We start from the raw sequence: 27,041 nt of genomic DNA, 5'->3' as shown, positions 1-27,041 counted from the left end.
AAAAAGTCAGCTTTCCATTATTTAGGAACATTATTTTTTTAAGATTATATTTCTAAAGTATCCATGTAATTTATACTTCATTTTATTTAGTTCTATGTTCCTACTTCCTCCTGTATGCAGATACATTTTAAAAATAACTTGTATATCTGGAGTCTGATTCCATAACATAAAACATCTGATGTATTAAGAATAACTTCGAACTATTCAGAGAAAAAATTTTTAATATTTAATATGAAAACCCTCATTCTATCCTAAACTATCTTTTGGTACTACTGCTTCTAGCAACTTAACCACCTGATCATTTTTGAAAGAAAACAGTGTAAAGATACCACTGCTACTGTTAATATCACCTTTCAAAGCATTATGTAAATACTGTTAGGTCAAAATCAGAACTTAGATCATGTTTAATGTCAATCACTTCTTTTAAAACCACATTCTCATCAACATAAAAACAATTTTATTTTATAATGATGGTTTCCCCTTGGTGCTCCACAACTGGAAAGAGGTACATAGAAAACTATAAAGCAAGTACTAATTCTTCGTATTATTTCATTATAAAAAGCTCTGCTGTCACAGAATTCCTTCGGATCAATCCCAATGTTTTCACTGGATGTGATCTTAGATAAATAGTTCTTGAAGGACAAGAAAGCAGAGTCCCTGGTTATTGTACAAAAATGTAAATTCAATACAGGCCCTCAGAATTCGTCTTAATTGGAACCGGAAATAAATGAAATAAAACTAAATGACTATACTGAGACCTGTAGTTATATTCACCTCTGAAGAACAGTCAATTCTTAACTATTTTGGATGTTTCTTCTACAAAGCAAAATTTAAATCCCAGGTTGTTTTGTTTTGCCATCAACATATAACCTAGGCTACAGCCAGGTCTAAGCTCAACTGAAGTAAAGATGACCCTTGAGCAACACCGGGTTTGAACTGCGCAGGTTCACTTACATGTGGATTTTTTTAGCAAATACTACATGATCCACAGTTGGTTGAATCTGCAGATATGGAGGAACCCTGTATACAGAAAGCCTATAAACTATATAAATCATAGCAGATTCTTGGCTGTGGGGAGGGTCAGCAACCCTAATCCTGGCATTATTCAAGGGTCAGCTGTAATCTCACAAAATTCCGGAAGCATTCTAATGTTAACTCTCAAAATATCTTCATGATCAAGAAAGGCAAATTTGCTATAACACAGATCCTGAAACACAGGTTTCTAAATTGGCCAATGGAGAATAGCAAAAATACTTTAAAATGAAAACTCTTTAAAACTTTTTCATACTTTGACTTGGTAGGTCTCATCGTACTGAAACAACAACCAGGAACCTACTACTCTCTCCTTCTTCAAAACTGGGGGTGGGCATGTGGCAGAGAGCATGATACGCAATAACGACATGCTTTTGAAGGCCTTCTAGTTTACTCTGTCGACAAAACAGTGTAAGCTGCACCATTACCAAGAATTTAAAGGCAAAAACTGTGGTTTGTCACAAGTAAGCTATATTAAATTAGAAGTGGGGTGGGTTAGTGGGGATACAGATTTGAGGATTATTCATCTAGTAGCCTCTTTATTGTCATAGCTAAAAGGAGAGTTATTACCATCACCTCAAAGGAAGTCCACAAGAAAACATTTAGCATTAGAATATAGAAGAGGTTAGCTATAGGACTCTTCAGGTGATCCAAATAACAAATAATTCCTTTTCGGTATAGGTGTATACATGACAAACCTTAATATTTAATCTGAGGCGACAGTTCACTACTTGGACCTATCTCTTCCCCGAGGTGTTTAAATTCTTCCGTCTAATTGCAGGGGGAAAAAAATTCATTGTTCCTAAATCAATGTGAAAGCTGTCACTTTTTATTTTACAGCAAGTAGCATTGTTAAAGGATCACAGAAAAGGGCGAGTGGTGAATGCTGACTTAAAAAAAAAAAAGGCAGAAACATATAAGCCTTGTCTGTCCAGATGAGCCAGCTGGGCTGAAAGCAATGCAAAACAGGCTGAGTTAAGGAAAGTCACAGCCAAGTGTATTCAAATGTAAGACATACACACACACACACACACACACACACACACACACACAAAATAATAAAATCCATCATTTCCCCACCTGTGGAAAATGAGGCAAGCAATAAAATTAAAATGAAACCCACTGCAAACAGAATCACAATTGAATCACAATTCTTTTCACATTAATGTGCATGCTTTTTTTAAAAAAAATCCTCAGGTCCCTATTAAAAGCAACATACACTTGTTATAATTTTAAAAATAAATTCAGTCACAAGGAACACTAGGGATTCCCCCTCCACTACAATTAGACTCATATTTTGTTCTTGTACCCTCACCTCCCCCAAACAGCATACACAAAAAATACACTATAAGCAAGCATAGGCTTGTTCATTTACAAACACAAGCATACCACAGACATCCTTAAACAACATAATTCACTGGTACAGAAAATAAACAGTGCTACAGGCATGCTAGAATAGAACTAAATCAAGGGAGAAAAGACAGTGGCAACAGGACAAAGGCAAGCACTGCACAAGGAGAGGGAAGAGATGAAGCATCACGGGGCTTAGAATGAGCATCAAGACCTCGCCAAACATCTAGGGTAAGTCTCTGAAGCAGAACACAGGAGCCCCAGCAACTGGATCTTGTGATTTGCTCCTGAAAGGAGTGGTTAAATAACCAAGTGTATCCCTCAGAGGAGGCAAAGTGGCTACCACAGCCCAGCAGAAAAACCACAAAGAACTTTTAAAAAGATCTACAGCTAAAATTCTCCTGCTTCTTAGACCAGTCCAAGCTGTTCACTCCAGAACCCCAATGCCAGCTGACTCCTAGCAGTGTCTTTTAGGAAATGTTTTCATAGGCAGTATGTAAGATATAAAGCCATGCTTATGGGGAAAACGTAATGGTGCTGTGGTTTTCATAAAACTCTTCTTCCATACCAATCCTGAATATAAGACAAACACAATCAGAATGAGCATTCTATCTAAATAAACTCGAATAATATCCTAAGTGGCAATAAAGACTACAGCTAACATCTGGATTTTTCCCCCAAAAGGGAAACATAATCAGGACACATTCTCAGGCATTATCAAGATACATGATGGTATGACTCCAGTTCCACATCTAACCACTAAGCAGCCTCAGTTTACCAGACACAGGGTAGGCACAAACGCTTCTTCGAAAGAGAATATGAAGCACAGATCTCAAACACGGGTAAAGCTGTACAGAAAAACACAGGTGATGGGCCCCTCCACTGAAGACTTCTCATTCAGTAGATCAAAGGTGGAGCTCAAGGCATTTGTGATGAATATCCTTACTTGAAAATCACTGCATCTCAAGAATCTTTTTTTTTTCTTTTCTATTTTTGTCAGAGAATAAGTATTAACATCTGGAGCTGCTAAAGATCACTACAGAAAAAAAATAATTAGTTACATAAAAGTTTTAACTTTGATTATTTACAAATGGTTTATTTAACCTGTTTTCAATTTGATTCAATGGACATTTACTGAGGCCACTGTGCATTAATAAGAAAAAGAACCACTGTAGGAAATAAGTGACTATTATATAAAAATCTTTCTGTATCTAAATTAGATTAGCTGTATGTATGTTCAGTGGGCAAAATAAACATAATATCTAAAATGTCTACTATTAAATAAAATGACACCTAAAGGTTTATTTCGTTTTTAAAGAACAGATGGAGGCTTTCTGTTATAGGAATATTATGTCCTGGGCCCAGATAAAACTGAACCTGAATTCCAGTTCTAACACTGTTTCCTCATCTGTGAAGACAGGGATATCTTCAGTCTCTCTACCCTAACCTCTTAGGTGGTTGTAACAACTAGAGAGAATTTATACAAAATGCCTCACAGTATCTACCATAAAAAGTAGGTTTTGAAAACAGTAGCTGTTCTTTGTCTCCATTTTGTCACTTGATTGTTCTATTAGTTTGCATCTCTGTGGCCTCACAATGTGAGACAGTGTGGCACAGTGGAAAAAACACTCCTCTTGAAATCAGAAACCTTGGCTTCAACTCCCAGCTCTGCCACTCATAAGCTGCATAACCATGGCAAGTTGACTGAATGCTGTTTCTTTATGTATAAAACGAAGTTAGAAACACCTTAAGATTGGAAGGATTCTGGAGGTGTTACATAGCTGCCTTGCAGATCACCAGATATTTTGGACGTGGTTACTTGAGATTTCTAGGTGAGGTTCTCGACTTCACAACTCAACTGCATTAAGACCTGGAGCCTAGTCCAGGGTCTTTAGCTGTGAAACTTCGAAACTTACTCAATGGTCTCTGGGTTTATGTGGTAAGGAAGGAATGAAGAAACATGGCTGTTCTTCCCCCGACATTAACAGAGAAGGTTGAGAGCTGCGATCTTAGAAGACCTCATGGGACTCTTGGTAGGAAAGAGCACAGAATGGGCTCCTAGGTGTAGCAGGTCACTCTCATCTTTACTTGCTTTTTCACCTTATGGCAGGCTTTTTCAGCCTCGGCACTGCTGACATGTTGGCCCAGACAGTCTCTGTTGTGGGCGCTGCTGTAGGATGTTTACTCAGCAGCGTCTTCAGGCTCCACCCACCACATGCTAGTAGCAACCTCACCCCCACCACCCCCCAATTGTAACAAACAAAAATGTCTCCAGATACTGCCACGTGTCCCCGGGAGGATGGGGGGATTACCCCTAATTGAGAGCTACAGCCTTACAGTAATCTGACTGACCGATGGGCTCTCCAAGGGTCACAAATATGAACAGTGAGAGCAAACTACAAACGGAAGCGTTGGAAGATGAAAGCACAGCATTCTGTGCTAAGAGGTTATAAGAACTCTCTTTTCTGAAGCCAATGATTTAAAAAATGCTTTCTTAAAACATGACCCTAGAAACTGAAGGCCAAACTTCTTGTCTACTCAGTGGTGCTCAGAACTGGTAAACACATGGGGCCGGTGGGAGCCTCCCTGCTCAGACCACTCTCTCCCCAGAACACTTCAGAGGTACAACCTCACATAAGAGGCACAAACTCTTAAAAATAATGAGGACACAATTTTAGAAAAAAGATGTAGCAAATGACAGAATTTTCTGCCATTTAATTTTGGTTGAAAAGTGAGGAAGGCTTTCCAATTCAAATGTTTTAAAGGAGCTTTATGATACCCACTTTTGACTTAGGGTACAGCTCCTCTTCAGAACCTGCGTTTCCTGTTTAGATCAATAGTTGGAGATCTCTTTGGAAAAGCTAAAAACAATGGAAATGTTTTCCTTGGCCAAGGCCTTGCCAGTACAAATATTTTATATGAAGACTGATGATAGGGCCCAAAGTTAACCCTTTGAAGCAATGTAGTGAGGTAACCAAGACACAGAGGAGATGTAGCTCAGGGACTTGAGCCTCTCTCTAATACAGCTCTGGTCATACTTACTAGGGACAACTGTGCCTTACACTGCTTTGAGAAAAAGAAACTAAAGCAGATTCCAGACTTATCACATTATTACAAAACTATCCTTACTCATCATCAAGCATTAGAAAAGGAAATGGTGCTCTATAGAACTTCTTATAAAGTGATCCTGTGATACTACTACACCAGGCATCAAGCCTGATGAATTACCAAAGCAAAGGTACATAGCTACCAAAGCAAAGGTACATAGCTACTCAGGTAAAAGAAGGCTAAAAATAAGTGAGTGACCCACGCCAGGGAATCCTCTTTAATTCGGAAAGCTGCTTTCTGGCTTGGGATGAGTGAAAGGTTTAGAACTCATGTGTATAAAGCATATCGCCCACCTACAAACAGCAATGGGCACAATGAGGGAGTGGAACTTTATGCTGTCAAGTTCTCTATACTCAAAAAGCTGCTCAGAGCTGTGATTCAATGGTACTGGTTTAAAAAACAAGACTAACCTATATTTTCTATCAAGAATTTCAACATCCTAACACCAAAAAATGGGTTTTATTCATCTGCTTCTCTTTTCTTTTCACCACAAAGAAAGTCAAAAGTCCTTAAACCATGGTTTGTATAAAAATGAACACTATCTCTCTGAAAATGTTTCTAAATGATGAGACACATATGCTGGGGAAAACCAAAAAGTCACCCAAAATTAAGGCACAGTAACTGACAAGAAATCAGAAATAATTCCTCAGAATTTTGACCTCTGGACTCTGATCCATGAAGAAACAATTCCCATTCCATAACTTTATTTACATGAATCTCATTTAGCCGCTAATGGGACTCATAAAAACCAAAAACATAAAATTTAAGCCAGACAGAAATGAAAAAATTTACCACTGAGAACAAGACCTTCACACACAGAGAAGATATGGATTGGAATGGAAAAGAGCCTTATGAAATTTCTGAAGTCCTAAAAAGACTGTAACAAATATTTGCCATGAATCTTCTAGGACTCCTTACAAAAAAATGAAACGCCAGGCGTAGAGGAGAAGGTTGAGCAACACACAACAGGACACCACCCTACACAATGCAGAGCACACAACTGACGTGAAGAACTGAGAGTAAGGGCTGATTTCCAACCTGTGGTGGCTGTGTGGTGGTGAAGCGATATTCTCCTTGTTTGTCTCGATTGAACACAACTTTCCAAAGGACCATGTCAAGGAAGAAGTTCTGAGAGATAGTCCAGCGAGTTAAGAATTAAAAATGACTGTGTCATTCTTTATTAATGCATACATTTAAAAAGGCTCACACAATGCTGAGACATTCGTGAAAAACATGATTTGGTTTTCATATAGAGGATTTCAGTTTATATTGCAAAAGGATAAAGAATAACAACAGGACTTTTGTAACAAATATAAACCATCATAAAATTCTTGATAAATTTTCTACAAAGTATAGCTTTTATATGAATCCTCAGGGCTTTCCCATATTAAAATAATGCTTATAATCTGAAGTATTTTTCTTAACAGTGAATTGAGTTATCTCTATCTATATACAACTATATCTATATGCATATGATGAAAAATAATTCTTTTGATAGTAAGCAAGAATAAATTAAGGGAGATTAAGAAAGGATTCCCTAGAAATTCTGTTTTATAAAAAGATTTTATCTTAAATAACATTTGAGTGAAAAGATGAACTTACACTATAGAAAAAGGAAAGCTTTTAAAGTACAGTATCTTGGACATGCTTTCTACTGTCCATAAAACAGCAAAAATACATTAAAATGGGCAACCTAAAAAGATCAGTACCGTAATAACCATGCTGTCCACTATGGCCCCAATTTAAATACCAAGTCATCTTTTAGAAAAATATCAAATTAAACATAATTTCCAAGTCTACAGCCATTATCTTTAAAGTATACATGTTTCCCACAAATTACCTAATTTTAATTCAAAAGCCTACTCTATGAAACCCTTAACTTAAAAATCACAACTGTATCTCCTTCTTCATTTGGCATACTGCTACTGTAAGAGTGAATAATAGTAGCTCTGAGAACAGACCAAATTTTATTAATAAGCAGCAAGTGAGAACTTACTATCTCCTTTTAGAGAAGCTGACCTAAAGGAATCCTAGTAGGAGAATAACTATACAGTATAAAATGGATCAAAGAGTACTTAAGACCTCTTCCCTCTAAGGGAAACTTAGAAGTAAATACCAAGGAAGAAGTTCCAGCAATCAGGCTGAGACTGGGGAAGTTCATCATGGTCGCTATTTTACAATTTCAATAAACTCTCTAATGATTGATTTACTCTACTTCATGGAGAGAGCCCCCTCCCTTTCCTCCCTTAAATGGGAGATTTTACTGTACATCACAGGACTTGGGTGGTGCTCTGATTTCATGGCCACTGGTTTACCAGTTTATGGGCCACCTGAGCACCAATCTTCTCTCCTTTCTCTCAGTCACTAATTTTTTATTTATAACTGCTTATTTTCTCCCACCTATGACTTCAGCTAAATCATCTCTCTCTTCTTTTCACCACGTCGCATGGCATGCGGGATCTTAGCTCCCCAACCAGGGATCGAACCCACGCCCTCGGAAGTGAAGGCACGGAGTCCTAACCACTGGACCATCAGGGAATTCCGTCCTATCTCTTAATATGACTATTATTAGCTCATGGAAAAGTTGAGAAGAGAAGGCTAAATGAATTTAACTGCAATGAAACGGAAATTCTTTGTGGGCTTCCATAATGTTACCTATCCATTTCCCCCATTACCATTAAATCACCAAGAATTGCAAAGCAGCAAGGCAGCCACTTAATTATGTAAAGCGCTTACCTCTACCATGATTGAAACAAAGGCATTGACAAGAACAATGATGAGCATAGTTACACGCCACTGATATGGTACACACACTATCTGTAAGACAAAAATTACGTTAATATAGTACGTAGTTGATATTATAGCATTATATCGTAATTTCCAAATTTATTTAATTCCTATCATATACCAAACACTTCCACATACACCATCTACTCAATCCTCAACAATGCCACAAGGTAGATACTATACCCACTTTTCAGATGATAAAACGCAAAGTGAAGTAACTCAAGGTTTAAAAGATACATTAAAGTGGTCGAACGTAAGAGACAAATCCTATTCAAACTCAAAAGCCCATGCTCTACTAGATCATGAATTTCTAACAAGTCTCCATCTTAGAAATAAAGTCCTATCTTTAAACAATGAAGTAGATACTGATCTAATAATGAAGTACTACTCAAAACTCTACACTGTTTAAAGACAAATTCATAAAAAGAACTGTGCAGATCAATTTAAGAAGGAAGTTTTCACTTTAAAACCTGTGATTAATTTCTAAGGCCCAAAAAAAAAAGAGAAGAAGAAAGAAGGAAAAAAAATCTCATCCATACATTCATCTCTTTAGTCAGCAAATACTTACTGAGCACCTAGGCACACACTAGTACCTGTGTCAAGTGCTGAGGAGTGGCACGATAAAGCATGTTTTAGAAAGACACTTACGGCTCAGCAAGGATTTGAGGGGTGGAGATTGCTATACTGATCCAGGCAAGAGACGATGGTAGCCTGAACTACAGTGGTGGCAGACATAATGAGAAATAAATATATCTGGTCTCAGATATATTTATATCTGAGAGTTGAGTTATATATAAACTGAGTTTATATATAAACTCAATTTCCTGAGTGGTGGGAGAGATAGGAATATCTTAAACAGAGCTTCTAAATCCCCTGGAATTTCCTGGGTATCAGGAATGTTTTCGTTCTAATAAGGCTACTTTTTTTTTTTTTTTTTTTTTTTTTTTTGCGGTACGCGGGCCTCTCACTGTTGTGTCCTCTCCTGTTGTGGAGCACAGGCTCCAGACGCGCAGGCTCAGTGGCCATGGCTCACAGGCCTAGCTGCTCCGCGGCACGTGGGATCTTCCCGGACCGGGGCACGAACCCGTGTCCCCTGCATCGGCAAGCGGACTCTCATCGTCTGCGCCACCAGGGAAGCCCTAATAAGGCTACTCTTGATGGGCTTTAGGATGTGGGCTGGTCACCAGAAAAACCAGGGAGAGGGGAGGGGCTAAAGATCGAGTTACTAATTGATCATGTCTATATGACGAAACCTCCATTTTAAAAAAATCCCTAAACTACAGAGTTTGGAGAGCCTCTGGGCTGGTCAACACATCCGTGTGCTGGGAGGGTGAAGCATCCCAATGGCATATGACAGAAGATCCTGCGCTTGGGACCCTTCCAGACCTTGGCTTATGTACCTCTTCATCTGGCTGTATCCTGTACCTTTTATTATATTCTTTATAATAAACCAATAAACGTAAGTGTTTCACTGAGCTCTGTGAGCTGTTAGAGCAAATTACCAAAGCTGAGAAGAGGGTTGTGGGAACCATGACTTATAGTTGGTTGGTCAGAAGAAGTACAGGTGACAATCTGCGACTTGCATCTGGTGCCTGGAGTGGGGGCAATCTGTGGGACCATGCCCTTAACTCGCAGGGTCTGTGCTCGCCCCAGGTAGTTAGTGTTAAAACGGAACTGCAAGACACCCAGTTGGTGTCCAGAGAACTGGCTGGTGTGAAACAACCCCACACATCTGGGGTCAGAAGTGTTTTGAGTAGGAAACAATAGTTTCCTTTTAGGTGGCAGATGGGATTGGAGTAAAGAGAGAGACAGGGATACAGAATAAGAAACCTGAGAAAATCTAGGACCAGACTGGCCATGAAAAGAGAAGGAAAAGACAAGTATACACACACACTTCTGCCTTGGATAAATGGTAGTATCAAGAAACAGAATCGAAAAAAAAAAAAGAAACAGAGTCGAAGCAGGGTTGAGGGAGAACATGATGAGCTTAGTTTTTTAAATGTTGACTGAGAGAACTGATGGGTGAACCACGCATATAATGTTCAGTATGTTAGTGGATATTCAGGTTAAAGCTCAGTTGTGAGACTAGGCTAAGGGTATAAAGTCAGGAGTTTTCGGGCTTCCCTGGTGGCGCAGTGGTTGAGAATCCGCCTGCCGATGCAGGGGACACGGGTTTGTGCCCTGGTCTGGGAAGATCCCACATGCTGCGGAGCGGCTGGGCCCGTAAGCCATGGCCGCTGAGCCTCCGCGTCTGGAGCCTGTGCTCCGCAACGGGAGAGGCCACAACAGTGAGAGGCCCGCGTACTGCAAAAAAAAAAAAAAAAGTCAGGAGTTTTCAACACATAGATGGCAACTACAGGGGAAGCCACAATTAAGGATGAGGTCACCTGAAAGGATAGAGTAAGACAAGAACACAAATGTGTGGAACACTAACATTTAAGACACAGGCACAGGGTTTGGAACCACAATGGAGAATGAGGAGTCACAGAAGAAGTAGGAAAAGGTCAGAAGAAAGCAAAGCATCATAGAATTCCAGGGAGAATGTCTCAAGAACGATGGCATGGCTAACTTGTCAAACACTGCTGAGGAGACAAGTAAGACTGAGGGGAAAAAAAAAAACCACACACACGTCAGGGGTACAAATCCACTGGACTTAACAAGAAGGTTGTTAATTGCCTTGGCAAGGGCAGTTTCAGTAGACTGGCAGGGGTAGTAGCCAGATTAGATTAGTTGATGAGTGTGTGAGAGGTGAGTTGCATGTAGCATTCTTTCAAAAAATAATTTGGCTGTGAAGTAGAAGGCATGTGGTGAGAGAGAAATATTATATAAATGTGTTTTATTTTCTTCTTTTGCCTAAAGTGCTTATCTAAATCCCTGAATGAAGCGTGTGGGGAAAGAGATGCTCATACACTCTTGGTAAGACTATAAACTGTCAACCTTTTCAAAGTTCAATAACACAGTATTTATAAAAATTCAAATTCTAGATACCCTTGGGCCAAGCAATTCTACTTCTGACATTAACCTCTAAATACGTATTTGTCCTTCTTAATGAAGTGTGCAAGAATCTGCAAATACAGCATTGTTTATAATAGCAAAACAGTGGAAACAACCTAAATATCCATTAAAGGGATTAGTTAAAATATGGAAAAGTGCATGAAACGGAATGCTCATCCATAAAGTGCTTATAAGCTTGATGCCCAAACCTGTCAATACATCAAGAAAAGAAAACTAAGTTTGATCTCACTCATGCAACCACAAGCAAAAATCCTAAACAAAATCATAGTCAACCAAATTCAGCAGATATAAAAAAAGAATGCATCATGACCAAGTTGGATTTATTCTAGGAATGGTGTTGGTTCAACATTTGAATATCAGTCAACTGTAATTCACCACATTCTCCTGGAAGAAACACTATGTGATCATTTCAACAGCTGTAGAAAGAGGATTAGATAAAACTAAACGTCTATTTATGTTAACAACACCATAGGAATAAGCTTCCTCAACCCGATAAAGAGTATATACCAGAAGCCTACAGCCCACAATATATCCAGTGGTGAAATACTAGGAACACTCCCTGTAGAGTCAGGAACAGGACAAGTACATCACTATCACACCAACGTTCGTGTGGTTAACAGACATGCAAAACCCATAGAAGGACTAAGCACTGAAATGTCAGAAACAAAAAAAGTCACTATTTATAGATAACTGTCTAAAACAAAATCCTAGAGAATCTAAAATTTTTAAGAATAAAGTTTGACAAGGCTGATGGATACGAGATGAATATCCAAAATAACTGCACTGTTTCCACCAGCATAAAAGAACTATAAAATGCAATTTTAAACAGATACTTATCAGAGGAACAAAACCCGTAATACTACAGGAATAAATCTAACAAAAATGTGTATAAAAACCTTTAGGGAGGGCTTCCCTGGCGGCACAGTGGTTGAGAATCTGCCTGCTAATGCAGGGGACACGGGTTCGAGCCCTGGTCTGGGAGGATCCCACATGCCGCGGAGCGGCTGAGCCCGTGAGCCATGGCCGCTGAGCCTGCGTGTCCAGAGCCTGTGCTCCGCGACAGGAGAGGCCACAACAGTGAGAGGCTCACGCACCGCGATGAAGAGTGGCCCCCTCAAGCCACAACTAGAGAAAGCCCTCGCACAGAAACGAAGACCCAACACAGCAAAAATAAATAAATTAATAATCTCCTACCACCCAACATCTTCTTTAAAAAAAAAAAACAAAACACCTTTAGGGAGAAAGATATTCTGAAGAAATAGAGATATTCTCTCCCTCAATTTTTTGATAAATCCAGTGTAATTCTAATAAAAATTCCAAGAGGGCTTATCCTGGTATAAACTTAAAATGTATAACGGAGGAGGAAAAGCTCAGGAACAGCCAAAAAGATCATGATGAACAATGTGAGGTGGGGATAGGGGTCCTATCCAACCATATATCAAAATTACTTACAAAGTCATATCACACTTTACACCCACTAGACAAACATTGGCAAAGATGTGGAACAAAAGATCTCATACACTGATGGAAGTATAAATTGGTATAATCACTTTGGAAAACAAGTGGAACCTCAGAAAGCTAAAGAGCACATGCTCAAACTTATACTAGAACACACCAGAAGACGGTCTGCCCTAGTGATATGCCAAGGTAGGGCAGGTGGTAATGGAAGGAGTATTTTACCACTGACATTGTTTAGAATTCCCACGACAAGGTGATATTTCTAGCAGATGGACGTTTAGTGGGCTTTACTGCTGGTTTTAAATTCTCAACAGCATTGTACCACCCCCTTGCTGCTTGTACTTGCGATGAACTCTTTGATGTTACTCACTCCCTTACACTAAGAGACGTGTATAAGAATGTTTACATCAGGACCATTAATTCAGGAAAAGTCTATGAACAATCCAGGTGTTTACCAGTGGAGAACTGAGAAGTGAATTATGGTATATTCCTATAACGGAATACTACATAGAATGAAAATGAAATGCATGCAGCATCATAATAAGGCTTTTGGGAAAAAGCAAGTCGCAGTAAAACAGCAATTACCAGATACCATTTTCATAAAGTTCAAAAGTAAGCAAAACTATCTTTTAAGACTTCATACATATATAGTACAGTGAAAAGTAAGACAATGAGGTAGTGGTTCCCTCTGGGTGTTTGGAGAAAGGTGCACAATAGAGCCTTACTGGTGTTGGTAATGCTACCTTTTTTTTAGGTTACATGTTGGACTCCTAGGTATTATTTTATTGCTATTATGATTAACAACTTAAACGTGTATGCATATTCGTTTGTATAAAACAAGTATTTCATCTTTCATAAAGTTTTTAATGAGAACGAGAATAAGAACTCAATGGACAGCACGTGATGAGGCAGCACAGGCAGACTACTCCAGAAGTAGGTTGGTAAGGGACGGGTCAAATAATGGAATCAATGTTCTTTTATTTTTAAAGACCAAGGGACATTTAATTTGTTTGTGGACAAAGGGAAATGGAACTAGAAGCAAAGACTGAAGAAACAGGAAAGAAAAATATCAGGTAGTCAAGAAAGGCTGCTGTTTTAATTATGCTCCCTTTGGGTTAATATAACTGGATCTTCGAAAATTAGGAAAGAAGAGATCCTGGAAAAAAGAAACAAAGACAGTTTAGTTTCTTTCCCCAGTAACATAAGAGCAGAGGAGGGGGACAGATCTTAAGCCCTAGCAATCATCCAGAAGTCTCATTTGGCTATGTGATACTAATGTGTCATTTTCCACTACTGTCTTATTTACCACTGCTATCCCAGATCCTATTACTCCTCAGACAATCAGTAATAATTGATGTGCTTAAGCCTTACCTGAAGAATCTGGTCAATAGAGGCAACTGGATGCAACATGATGAATAATATGAAAACATACAAAATGATCAGAGACACAACAAAAAAATCTGAAACAGAAAGTAAAACAATTAAATTAGGGAGTTCCTTTAAATAAAAAGGCACATACTGGTATACTGTCGATCTTAAATTTGGTTTTAAATACTTCCATCCAGGTTGATGAAGTATATAAAATGTGTGCTCTATGATATTTGCTAGAGTATGATACATCATGCAGGCCCAAAGGATTTATTTATGTAATGTGAAAATAATCAGCATTTATAAAAAATAAGAGACAGACCTTTACGAATATTTATTTGTGTATCTCACAGATAGATAGCTACTTTATAAGACAACCAAGCCAATCTATAATTCACAAATAGGAGACTAGACTACGTATGGCAAAATCAGATTATCATTTAAAACATACATGCAGACAACTGACTGTAAAAATGCTGATAACATTTATTCTCAGTATTAGTTATGTTATAATCCTAAACAGAGGCACTCTAAGCTGAACGTAAGTATATTTCTGTTCAGTGAATCCCACTTTTTCATTAATTTCCTCCGTGAAAATATTTCCACAGAAAACGCTAGCTAAAACCCAGAAACTGAGATGATCTGCTACTTTAAATGTGGGCTAACCCTGTGGCTTGCTGTGGTAGGTAGGGATGGTAAATTCCATCCATCAGCACTTTGTATCACCTTCCTAACTCAAAAATAAAACTCCCTGCTCATTTTGTTAACTGTGTACATTTTGTTAACTGTGTACATACATGCATTCACATGCACGTATACAAGCACACCCTTATGTAACAAGCCATGGGGGTGGAGGGGGCTCAGAAATAGTCTCAATTATATTGACAGACCCCAACTTTTCCCCCCTTTTTTCTTTGGTCTGGACATTTATTTCTAAGTTCCTATTTGAGGTTGGCTTCAAAACTCAAACTTTACTATGACCACATATAACCAAAACTTTATCATGAAGCCTTCAGACTGAGTAAAGAAGTTTAATATACTATTTACGGATTGTAAATGAAGGAAGGGGTCTCAATATTTTTAAATGTGGGAGTCATTTGTAAATATGAAATTTGTTAATCCATCAGTTGAAAACTATAGGCCAACAGTTATTATTCTATAGAAACAATACTGTTTTTTATATATATATATGTTTATTGTTTTATATATATATTTATTGTTCTAGAAGCTTAGACTGAAAGTTATACTAACATTCATGCCAAAAGTGGGGAAACTCTTTTACTATGAGCCACTGACCAACAGGGTGAAAAATCTGGAACCCGCTTAGATAAAAAAGAAATTTTTTTCTAGATTTTTATCTTTTCCAACAGTCTACTAAATTGCAAATAGGATGGGACTTCCCTGGCGGTCCAGTGGTTAAGACTGCGCTTCCAATGCAGGGGGCGTGGGTTTGATCCCTGGTCAGGGAACTAAGATCCCACATGCTGCGTGGGGTGGCCAAAAAATAAAAATAAAAATTTCACCAAATAATAAAAAATAAATTTCAAACAGGGGATACAACATTCTGTTCAATAAAAGCAGCAATGAAAGTAATACATGTTATATAGCCATTCAAATATCTATATAGTCAGTTAAAGAAAAAGTGTTCGGAAAGTGCTAGTTGGAAGTACATGAACACACACACACAAGCACACACACACAAAGGCTAAATCAGAAAAAGGACCAAAAAAAAAAAAAAATTCAGAATATAAATCCCAAAGAAAAGACAGAAAGGTTTTGTTTCAATAAATAGCCCATATTGAATGTTTTTCAACTCCTATTGCATTTTTATAACGATAAGCAAAAACAGACTTGCAATCTAGTCCTGACGTGTTACCAGAAAAAAAAATTTTTTTTTTTTACTCAAGCTCAAAAACTTCTTAAATCTACCTCAACAGTATTTCTCAACTCTTCATCTGTCCTTCTCCTATAACCACCCACTTTGATCACACCTCTAAAAATCTGCCAAGATTTCCATTTGAAGGAAAAAATAAATAATTGAATCTTTCCTTTGTTTAGCCAGGGGAGAAAAAGAGGCACTATTCAAAGGAATCTGACAGGGGAGGTGGATGGCTAGCAGATTTAGATAACCACCAAAATGAAAAAAATCAATAAGGATTTCAACCAAGAATGGAAAAGTCAGGGATTCATTTTGGAGAGGTATGAGTTTCTAGTAGACTGTGCTCTCAACTCCGGGATTCTCCTGGCATGGTCAGTGATTCCTTAGTGATCGTACTGAAGCGCAAGGAATGCTCTTCACCAGAAGACAGCTATCAAAACAAATTCTGTGTTGGTGGTGACTGGCGGCTGAGGGAGAATGTTCCACAAGTTAAAGAATTAGCTTCTATTTCAGATGCTGCCACAAAGCTATGTGAACGTCGAGTCATTCAGAGTCAAATTATTTTAACTATAAAACGGGGATATGGTGATGATCCTGGAGGAAACAGTAGATTTAAGTTATTATTACATACATCCCAGCTATGGCATCACAGAACTGTTCTTCTAATGATACCAGTTCCTTTTGATGGAATACGGCATCAAAATAAGGCACCATACAGGATTTCCTTCATAATCCCCTTAGTTAAGTGACTCAAAAATAAAAACCTACATGGAGTAAATAAATCCGCAATACTTGTCCATGGCTCTGATATATACCTCTCTTGTTCCTTCTTCAAAAATACTAACCAGGACTGCCTGACCTATAACACAGATTTCAAGTCTTTCGTACTTCTGTTCCCTCCTTCCTTACTCAGTTACTTGTCTTTCAAAGGTGTCACCTTATTCTGCAGGGCCTCTAGGTATCTGCTCCAACCAATTCAGGCATGGCAGATGAACAGGCAAAAGACACATAGGCCTGGGCTTCCCTGGTGGCGCAGTGGTTGGGAGTCCGCCTGCCGATGCAGGGGACACAGGTTCGTGCCCCCGTCTGGGAAGATCCCACATGCCGCGGAGCGGCTGGGCCTGTGAGCCATGGCCACTGAGCCTGCGCGTCCGGAGCCTGTGCTCCGCAACAGGAGAGGCCACAGCAGTGAGAGGCCCGCGTACAGCAAAAAAAAAAAAAAGATACATAGGCCTGAACAGGAAGGATACTGGCATGTCAGTAATAATGCCTTCATAAACTGAGAAAGAACCTGGATTTCACAAGCAGTAAATTATAGGGATCAAGTAAAAAAAAAACTGTAGCAAAAATTGAAGCCAGATCTCAAGAAATCACATCTAGTTAAGAGAGAGGGTTAGAACTAAGTCCGTAAGATCGTGGCCCCTGAAATGATAGCACAGTCAAACAAGAAAATATAACTGGGCTAAGCTAAAGTTAAAAATGGGTAACCACAGGCTGAAATAAGGTTTTACTTAGATTAAACTGAACCACTAGAAGACAGCAAAAAACTCTATAATGCCTTAAGTGCCTAAGATTGAGGTTAATTCTTAAAAATAATCACCTCAAGATAGACTGAATACGTTACACTGTTTAGATATTAAGAGCAACTAGCAGGTCCCAGTGAAGACCTGTTAACTGTCTATTGTGCAGGACAAAAGGAAAGGCTAATTAATGTCAGCTCTAGGAAAGCCTTAACCTTTTCCCCACTCTTTTCCATCTATATTTATACTTTACATTGTATATCACTTTATACAGTAGTACTTTATTTCTGTCATTTCTTACTTTCTTCTCTACTTTTCCTTCTTTACTACATTCCAAGATCAGGGGACTTCAATGACAGAAAGACAGACAGACAGGATGTGAAAATCACAAAGTATGTATACGTTGACTTTCCTGTTCCTATTGTATTTTCTGGGAGGCATGTTTTAATGACAGCATGCACTTCTGTATGCACTGACAGACATGCACAAGCTGCTTATAGTAAAGACAAAGGTTTTGTGGCTATAGTTCTACTAAAATATAAGTTTTAACACGTTTAAAAAAAAAAAAAAGTCCAGCCATCAACAATTGAGTTTATTTAAATCAATTTGAAATTAAATAGGAAATCAAAATATTTGAGCCTTTAATTTTTTTTGGAAGTTTCCCAAAATAATATAAAAGATGTGTTTAAAAAATAGGCAACTAAAAAAAAAAATAGGCAACTAATATTCTCTTTCTCTTTCTTAATTGGAGAAGTATGGATAGGGTGGATTTACTTAGGCCTCTAAATTAACTTTCCTGGTGCAGCTTGTCTTACTTATTATCAACCAGTCTGAATATCAGTTTTCTTCATGTAAAGAAAGTTTTGTTCTTTGATAGATGTTTTAGCTACCCCTGGGCATGCTCAATATTTCCTTAAAATTTAAAAATATTGAACTAAAAATAATAATTAAGGTTGATATACATGTTTTAAGTTCACCTTATAATAAGGTAACTTAAGTTATGAAGTTCTCTTAAAAGTACAGTGATAAACGTTCTATGCAAGGCTTTTTGTCCCCCCTGGTTTTAATATGACTCTCAGTCATACAGCCTCCATTTATTAGATAAGAAATATCAGTTCTTTTTAAAAAAGAGAAAAATCAGATTTCAATTATTATCAGCACTTATATTTTTAAACAGTCTTACCTGTCCAAAATATAAAGTAATAAAACCTTCCCTACAAGCCAGAGGGTAGAAGTAAAGACTAAATAAGAAAACATATGTGAATATGCTTTGTTAACTCTAACATGAGAGAGAGATGTGAGTAGTTATCACCCCTGTAACACACCAAAACCTGTGGCCTGACATTCTGCCAACTAGAACACTGGCATTTCTTTACAGCAAAAGAATAACTACTACTCATCCCAAGATACTGCAAAAGTCTACAGTTTTATGTGAAAAAAAATTTAAGTTATTCCATATATTAATTAGTAGTCTCAAATTTTTAAAACTAGCAATTTACATATAGTGAATAATTTTTTCCCCCCAAAACCCTAATTGTAATCAATCAAAATATGCTATCTCCTATTGCCACAGGCAGACAAGCTTACATAGGCACAAGCCTCCATTCTACTGGCCCCTTAAGTGTGGTGGATGCAAAGGTGACAGAAATGAAGAATTCCAGGTGAATACTGGCTGGAACAGTGTCAAAAATGAGAAAAGACAGCTGGTGCTATGCAGACCACCCAGAAGGAAAGTATAATACCCACTGTTCCAACTGAGGAACCTCTGTTCCTGCTTCTAATTCTAACTCTCCTTGCAATGGGCTGTAAAAATAAAAGTTGGAGCCAGAAGTAATAGGATGTGAAAACCAGGAATGTTTAGAACTGCTGGCTTTAATTTTAAACTTAGGGTGGCAGCTACCATGAGAATAAAACAAGACAGTAAACATCTAAATCACTAGGTTCATTCTATTTGTGAAGATCTATTTTACTTTGAAAGGACAGTTTTAACTCTACTCTTGCATTACTTTTAAAGAAGGGAAGCAGGATGGGAATCACAATAAATGCCAAACTTACAATTCTTGTAGCAAGGTTGCCTGAAGGGTTTTCCTTTTGAAAAGGCAATTGCCACTATGAGGTACTGAAAACTGGAGATAAAAAACACTGTGGTATTTTCATAATTTTCTATATTATGTCTATCAGGATTGGTTTCATTGTACAAATGTGAAGAATTCCCATATAGGCTTCCTGTTGTATTAAAAGCTTCCTGTGTACTAAAACACACACAAAAGATTTTATATTAGTAAACACAATATGTTTCCCAAAGGAAACCAGTTTTTCTTTCTAGTCACATTCCAATCAATTAAAAAATTACAAGAAAGTAAGAAACTTCATTAATTAATAAGCCTCTCTCACTTAACCCTTTCCCCATTCTTTAAATTTGGGGAGTAATATTAGCATAGTAAAGGTAAACAGACCTTGTGTTTACCTATGTGTAGCTGATTAAAATAATGTTATCATAATTTGTGAACTGGAAAACACTCTGCCCATAAACAAATAAAAGACCCACTTAATAGCTTTACTTAAATTTTTTTAGGTTTTAAATGTCATTTCCCAAACTGGGGATAGAGAAGTTAGGAACACAAACATTCTGGGTTTAGAAGAGACCCTCGTGATTAATTTCAACTTTCTTATTTTACAGATAAGGAAAGCAAGGCTCAGCAGCAAATTAAGAAACTGGTCCATGTCCCCATCTTGGTAGTGATTAGGACCTGGGCTGACCACCTTCCTACAGATAAAGTCAAATACAGGCCAAATTATTTAAGTGCTTAGTCAAGCTGCATGCAATTTTTACATAAATTTTAAACTTATTTTTGCATGCATATATATTACATACATTTTACACATACTTTTTAATGGACTGACCAACTTACTCTGAACGTGGATGCGATTCCTTATACCACGTCTGCTGCTTGACCCAAAAAAACCCCAAAGATTGAAATCCAATGCAGATGATAATCTGAGACAAGACGGAGAAGAGAAGGGCCCCAGATATAAGACCTGAAGGTGGTCTTTGTGCCACAAGTTCCTTCCAGGCAGGATTTAAACTCACTAAATTGAGAAGAAAGAGAGGAAAGGTTTATATCTAAATTCATCTGTCAGATTCATTTAGGAACATTTAGGAAAAAAAAACCCTGTTTTTCTCTAACAAATATTTAGCATGAAAAATGTCCAAAAAACAAGCCAGATGCTATACATATCTAAATAATCTGTAAAAGTAAACAATTTAGGCTTTTTCAAAAATGGCTCAGGAGTACTTTTTACATTAGTCTATTGAAATTCAAAGGAAACACTAGTACAAGTAAAAAGAATAGTAAATATTAGCATATATCATCACCACCCTTGTATGTTTATTTCTGAATCTTTAATTGCAAAGCTACAGTTAAAATAATACATATTTCCTCCTCTTAAGAAGATATTAACAAAGGTTTGAAGCTATATAAACATAACAGTAACATAAAAAAAAAAAAGGCTCTGATCGCTTATTAAGGTGTTCCACCAAGTTTCTCCACTGTAGCGTTTCTATTTTTCTCTTTGTAATTAATAAGTAATTTGTAGAAAGATACTAAGACTGTGTAAAAATCCTGTTCCTTATCAACTTTCATTCACTAGTTGTAGCATCCACTAAAGACTGTCAAACTCAGTGGTTCTCAACCAAAGTGATTTTGGCCCCCAGAGAACATGTGGCAATGTCTGGAGATATTTCTGGGTGTCACATATCGGGGAGTGTTACTGGCATCCAGTCAGTAGAGGCCAGAGATACTGGTAAGCATCCTATGACACACACAATAGTCCCCCACAGTGAAGACGCAGCCGGCCTAAGATGTCAGTAAGACAAGGGTCTTTCCATAGTATAAGCCAATCATTCCTTCTGTATTATTAGTTAGCATTTTACTGTAAGGAAGAGCTTTCCCTTCTCTCCCAATCACTTATTTATTTCCACTATGGACTTATGAATTTTCATTTGATTAAATAGATCATATCTCATTACCATTATTATTTATTTTGATGTTAACATCACCAATACTGAAACAAATCAACATCTTGTCTCCTTATATGATGTACTCAGGAGGACACAGCATCACTTCTTTGGGATTCCTGCCAAGAATGCATAGCCTGAGTCTAATGAGAATACATCAGACAAACTCGGGTAACTGGATTATCTTCTTTCATAAATGTCAACGTCAAGAAGCCCCCCCCCCCCAGAAGGCTGACATACTATTCTGGATTAAATATGACAAAAGAGATATGATAACTAAATGAAATTTATGAGCCTAGACTAGATCCTGGGCTAGGGGACTAGGGGGGTGAAATAGGTATAAGGGACCTTACTGGAACACATAACAAAACCTGAATATGGGTATGGATTAGGTAAAATTGTATCAGTGTTAAATTTCTTGATCATTATAACTGTGTTTAGCTGTATAAGAAAATGACTTTGTTTAGGGCAATATATACTAAAACATTCAGAGGCAAAGGGTCATGATAACATAAACATATTCTCAAATATTTCAGAAAAAAATGGAGAAAGAATAAAACAAATGGGGCAAAATATAAATAACCACTAATAAAAGAACATACTTACAGGGAAAATGGAGAGATATGCACTGTGTTACAACTGTTCATGTAAATTCACCAAAGTTTAATAAGTCACATCAGAATTTCATATGCTTTAAAAACAATAACAAAGCAAAATACTCACTTGTAAATACCACTACCAAAATGATTGCCAGATCAATGAAGAGAAACTGGAAGTCTCCTAGGTTACTTAAGATCTAGAGAAGGGATTTTTTTTAAATAGTTAGTGTTCAGGAACTATTTTTATAGCACCACTTTTATACCATTTCCCCCTGGTTTTATTAGATTTTTCCTCCCTGGTTTTAAATGACAACTTCAAAATGACACTTGGACATGCTTAAAAATTGAACAGATTTGCCTTTAAATTAGTGAAATATAACATATTTGCAAAATTCAATTTAATATATTAGTATAAAAAGTAGCTCCAAAAAATTCATTCAATAAAAACTTTAAAAGTTTTTTGGCAAAAAGAAAACACAAACTTCTACTCACATAATTTGGACATTCTTGAAAATTAGTATCCTGAAGCTTCCTTAATATCTAACACCACCCCGCCTGATACTTTCCACAAATGGTAAAAGGGGATAGTTTCACAAAGACTCCTTGGGATCTCACCAATGTTCATTTAGAGAAAAATCTAAAGTGAGATCACTTCAACTACAAAACCTATGGAGTACCTAGGGATATCACTTGTTTATACAAGTCCTAAAAGTCCTAAAACTACAGCTGAAACATCTTTTCTCATTCTGGCCTTTCCTTATAAATGGATAGCAAAGTTAACTGCAATTCTAAAGTATGTCACAGCTTGACATTTTGAAGAGTTCTTAAAAAGATGTCCAATCTGCACTAAGGGCAAAAAAAGAATACAATCATCTTTCATTCACAAGGCCGAATCCACAGTTAAGGAAAATGCTATTCCAGATTAATGAGATTTTCAATTTGCTACTCGAAATATAGTACACTAAAGGAATATTTACAGATGCTAGTTATTTAAGTTCCACAATTAATGGATGCATTCAAACTGAAACATATATGCTCAATATCTTAATTTAAATACCATCTCTGTTAGCAATGTCAGTACTCACAGAATACAGTAGAGTAACACTGAAGTACTGTATAATGCTGTACAAAGCCATAAATTTAAACACACAGAAGGAAGTCATTAAAGCAGCACGGCCTTCCCTGTGAAAACAAATGTTGGCATGTGAACAGAAGTATTCTAAATGCCTCCTCCAAACCACAATTATATCTTGACAGATGAACATCAACATTCAACCGTTACAACAAAGCACTTTTCTACCAAAAGAACTTAGCCAAAGCAGAACTGGAAGAAATGAGGAGTAGCAATCAATCTGTTGCTAAAGAGTTATAGATCAAATACACTAACATACCATTAAAACAAATTCAAATTACTTTCTATGACTTTTTTTTTTTTCTATATTCTTAGAGCAAGCTACAAAAAGATAATGGGAAGTTTTTCAATGTATACTACCTGATAAGGTTTGGCACACAGGAAATACTAGGAGTTTTGGAGGTAAAGGGAGATGCCACCGAAGCCTCGAGCTCTGATAAGGAAATGCCTCCATGTGCCCTCTTCAGAGCCTAATGGTTTGAAGAATAAAATTACTTGCGTTTTGTGCATGTGATTTAGGCCACAGAAAGAACTACAAATCACAAAATCTATACTTACACCACAATCATTTGCCCCATCACCGCACATCCCAACAAAGTAACTAAGAAACAAAAATTATGTTAAGATTTTGATTAATTTCCAAAAACATACAACTTTTAACTTAAGATTTCCTCCAACACAGTATTTTGAAGAGCTGACAGACCCCGATTCCCCCAGTGGGACTAATGAATTTTTTCATTACAATGACCACAGGCATGCTGCTTTGCGAACAGCACCAGCCTGCAAGTCAAATGACCTGGGTCACTGCTCCAGTACTGTCACAAGATGGGCAACCATTAGTTTATCATTTTGGCATCTCAGTTTCCTAATGTTTAGAGCAAAGATTGGGCCTGCCTAGTCTTTAGTACACTTACTTTTAAGGCTATCAGTAAAGATTTCTCCCTTAAAAACTTGAAACATAATTAGTTACTAAAAGTATAACATCACTTCTATCACTCAAGAGTGAATGATATCCCCATGGATATCACCTGGAAAAGGAATGGTGGATATTGTACTTTACCTAAATAAATAAGCAGATGAGCCTCTTTTAAAGAGGCACTTACCTATCTTACAGGTGACAAGTTTATATACATGAAATATTAGTTACTTTTCTGGTTTTGAAAACAAAACTACAATTCATAAAAAATTTAAAAAACAGGGAATTCCCTGGCAATCCAGTGGTTAGGACACTGTGCTTCCACTGCAGGGGGCACGGGTTCGATCCCTGGTCAGGGAACTGAGATCCTGCATGCCTCGCAGCAGGCCCCCAAAAACACCAAAACAAAAACAAAATCCACCAATACTTACTCTACATTTTGCAATGCTTCTACTAACTGTGTCTTCTGATCGGGTGCCATACGAGCAAACACAGTGCCATGTAGCATCAACTGGAAAAAATATAAATTTCTTTATAATACTGTTCACAGCGTATTTGTATGAACACATACATAACCCAAATCACTAACCTTAGGAACAAGGTCTTGAAAATGTTCCAGTATCACCGAAAATGATTTTCCATTCATTGCAAAGTGATAACGAGTCACCTGAAGATCCTCTAAGTTATCATGGACCAATTTAATTGGAATAGCCTGTGTATAAGACATTCAGAACAATATTTAGCCAAACCAAGTAACACAATCCTATTTTAAATATATTTGATCCAAAACTAAATTCTTTCATTTGATGTTTTACACAAGACAACTGAATGTTTAACATTTATTGAAAGTAAAATAAAATTCAGTTTTAAGGTAATCTGCCTATATTGTTTATTTAAAAATTAAAACTTAAGGAAGGCTCAATATCAGCTTCGGTTTGAAATGAGCCATGAGCTAAACATTATGGGTCACCTGCATCATTTACCACTACTTTTAAAATAGGATAAGTATTTGGGATTCTTATACTTTAAAACTGTGCTTCTCAACTTTGGCTAAATATCAAAATCTAAACACTGAGAGACCTACATCTGCCCCAGTCCTAATGAATCAGAGTCTCTGAGGGATGGCCCAGGCTTCTGTTCTTGTTGAGTTTTTGTTGTGTTTTTAATGCACATTTTTTCAGAATAAATTAAAACAAGCAAGTTTTGTAAAAGAAAATTCTACTTGATATCACCTCTGAGTCAACTGCTGATGAATCACTGCTCTGTGTTAGGGTGTCTGCATAATGCCAATTTATCTTGGCAACTTTCCCATCCTTTGGAGGTAATGCTTCAGCAATAATAACTTTATCCTGAGGTAGTATCATTCCACAGTCTCTGGCCACAGAGACAGCAGTCAACATGTTGTCACCTAATTTTCAAAATATTGAAAATACATTACCATTACAACAGAAACATGAATGCATTAAACAAGTACTTACTGAGAATCTACTGCAGTCCCCATTACTGGGCTGGGCAAAATGAAGTTAATGTATGGTCCTTACTCTTGGAGTTTAAAAATAATAAAATCAGGATATATATATATATCAAAAGAAGCCTCAAATAATTCAAAAGCACACAGATACTAAATATTAAGAACATTCTCACCCACCATTTTTAAAGACAAATACAGTCTCAATCTTTCTGAGTCATGGACTAGTGGTACCCATTCAACGCCTGGCACAGTGCTCAATAAATATTGTTGAAATAACCTGGGAGTGACTGGTAATCTGTTCAAGAATATGAGAGTAGCATCACAGAAAAAACTGAGTTACAAAAGTAAGATTACACAAAACAAAAAGATAAGCAAAGTAACAAGAATACAATCTTTACAAGATATAAAGAGAAGCAAGACAGACAACTTCTCAGTCACGAAAGGAAAGAACTAAAGACACCGTAAAGACAAGATCAAGAGAGGAAAATGCAGAGGTACAGGAGAATCAGGCAAAGGTCTGGGGAGCCCACTGCTACCAGAATGGAAGGGCACGATTGTCTCTTCCTTCAATTCCCACACACTATTTCCAAGCGTGTCTTCCTATGACCTGACAGATCCTTGAGACACAATGCCATATTCTGTCCGGGGCAGGAAAACAAGGGCCAGTGATACAGACAAAGTGCTCTGAAGCAGGATCATGAGAACCAAGAACTGCTGAGATGCTAATAAACTTGGTTACTTGAGCTGTCTGGTAATAAGTATGGTATTAGATGGATCTCAGAGTCTAAAACATAAAAATGTACACAAGCTTTTTCCATATGTCTTACTGTACACGTAAATGCCATAAAGTGAATATCTTAAATCTGATTATTTGCTAAGAAAAAAACACTTTAAGAGCTGCCACAATTTCATACGACTAAGAAAGGAATTATCTAATATCATCCACAGTATGATAAACTGTTGATTATAACAGTATGATAAACACCAGGAGAATCATTTAGATGTAGCAGTCAAGAAAGAAACCAAAAAATGGCTCTTTTCACTGTTACACACAAACAATGATAAATGTACTATCTTATATATAAAAATATAATTATAACAAATATCTATTAATCATCTTCCATGTATGTGGCACAGTTCTAAAAATTATAGACAGTCTCAAAATAAGTAAATCATATTCTTAACCCTCAAGAATCTTATATTCTAATAGAGAAAACAAATCTACAAATAACTAACACAAGGCAGAGTAAAACAACTGCTATAAGAAATATATGATTAAAGAGAGATAACAAAAAAGAGCTGTTAAATATTTACAGTGTGCCTTTCACTACTGTATTATACTTATTATATACAGATTTGCTAGACCTCCAAAGTGTATTGTAAAGTTG

The 27,041-nt window shown here is 37.1% G+C and overlaps 1 protein-coding gene across 7 annotated transcripts in view; it reads right to left on the bottom strand.

The window, feature by feature from the left end:
- ATP13A3 (ATPase 13A3) overlaps positions 1-27,041 on the bottom strand; it is an 82,052-nt gene that overhangs the window by 3,618 nt on the left and 51,393 nt on the right. For 4 of the 7 annotated variants that reach the window (XM_029214383.1, XM_029214381.1, XM_029214382.1 and 1 more), the window contains 12 exons: positions 25,415-25,590; positions 24,772-24,894; positions 24,614-24,693; positions 23,825-23,867; positions 23,627-23,736; positions 23,220-23,316; positions 22,259-22,331; positions 20,430-20,607; positions 19,573-19,769; positions 14,122-14,210; positions 8,227-8,307; positions 6,529-6,618 (listed from right to left, as the gene is read on the bottom strand). In XM_029214383.1, coding sequence (XP_029070216.1) covers positions 6,529-6,618; positions 8,227-8,307; positions 14,122-14,210; positions 19,573-19,769; positions 20,430-20,607; positions 22,259-22,331; positions 23,220-23,316; positions 23,627-23,736; positions 23,825-23,867; positions 24,614-24,693; positions 24,772-24,894; positions 25,415-25,590 — 1,337 coding nt within the window. Of the gene's footprint in view, positions 1-6,528; positions 6,619-8,226; positions 8,308-12,495; positions 13,907-14,121; positions 14,211-19,572; positions 19,770-20,421; positions 20,608-22,258; positions 22,332-23,219; positions 23,317-23,626; positions 23,737-23,824; positions 23,868-24,613; positions 24,694-24,771; positions 24,895-25,414; positions 25,591-27,041 lie in introns of those variants that run through there. The other 3 variants (XM_029214385.1, XM_029214386.1, XM_029214388.1) reach the window with 3 other exon arrangements.

This window comes from Monodon monoceros, unplaced genomic scaffold (assembly GCF_005190385.1).
Source record: "Monodon monoceros isolate NGI ecotype Baffin Bay Population unplaced genomic scaffold, NGI_Narwhal_1 Super_Scaffold_11, whole genome shotgun sequence".
Taxonomy (NCBI): domain Eukaryota; kingdom Metazoa; phylum Chordata; class Mammalia; order Artiodactyla; family Monodontidae; genus Monodon; species Monodon monoceros.
Note: the sequence above shows the minus strand (reverse complement) of the source record. Positions and strands in the feature narration are given on the sequence as shown.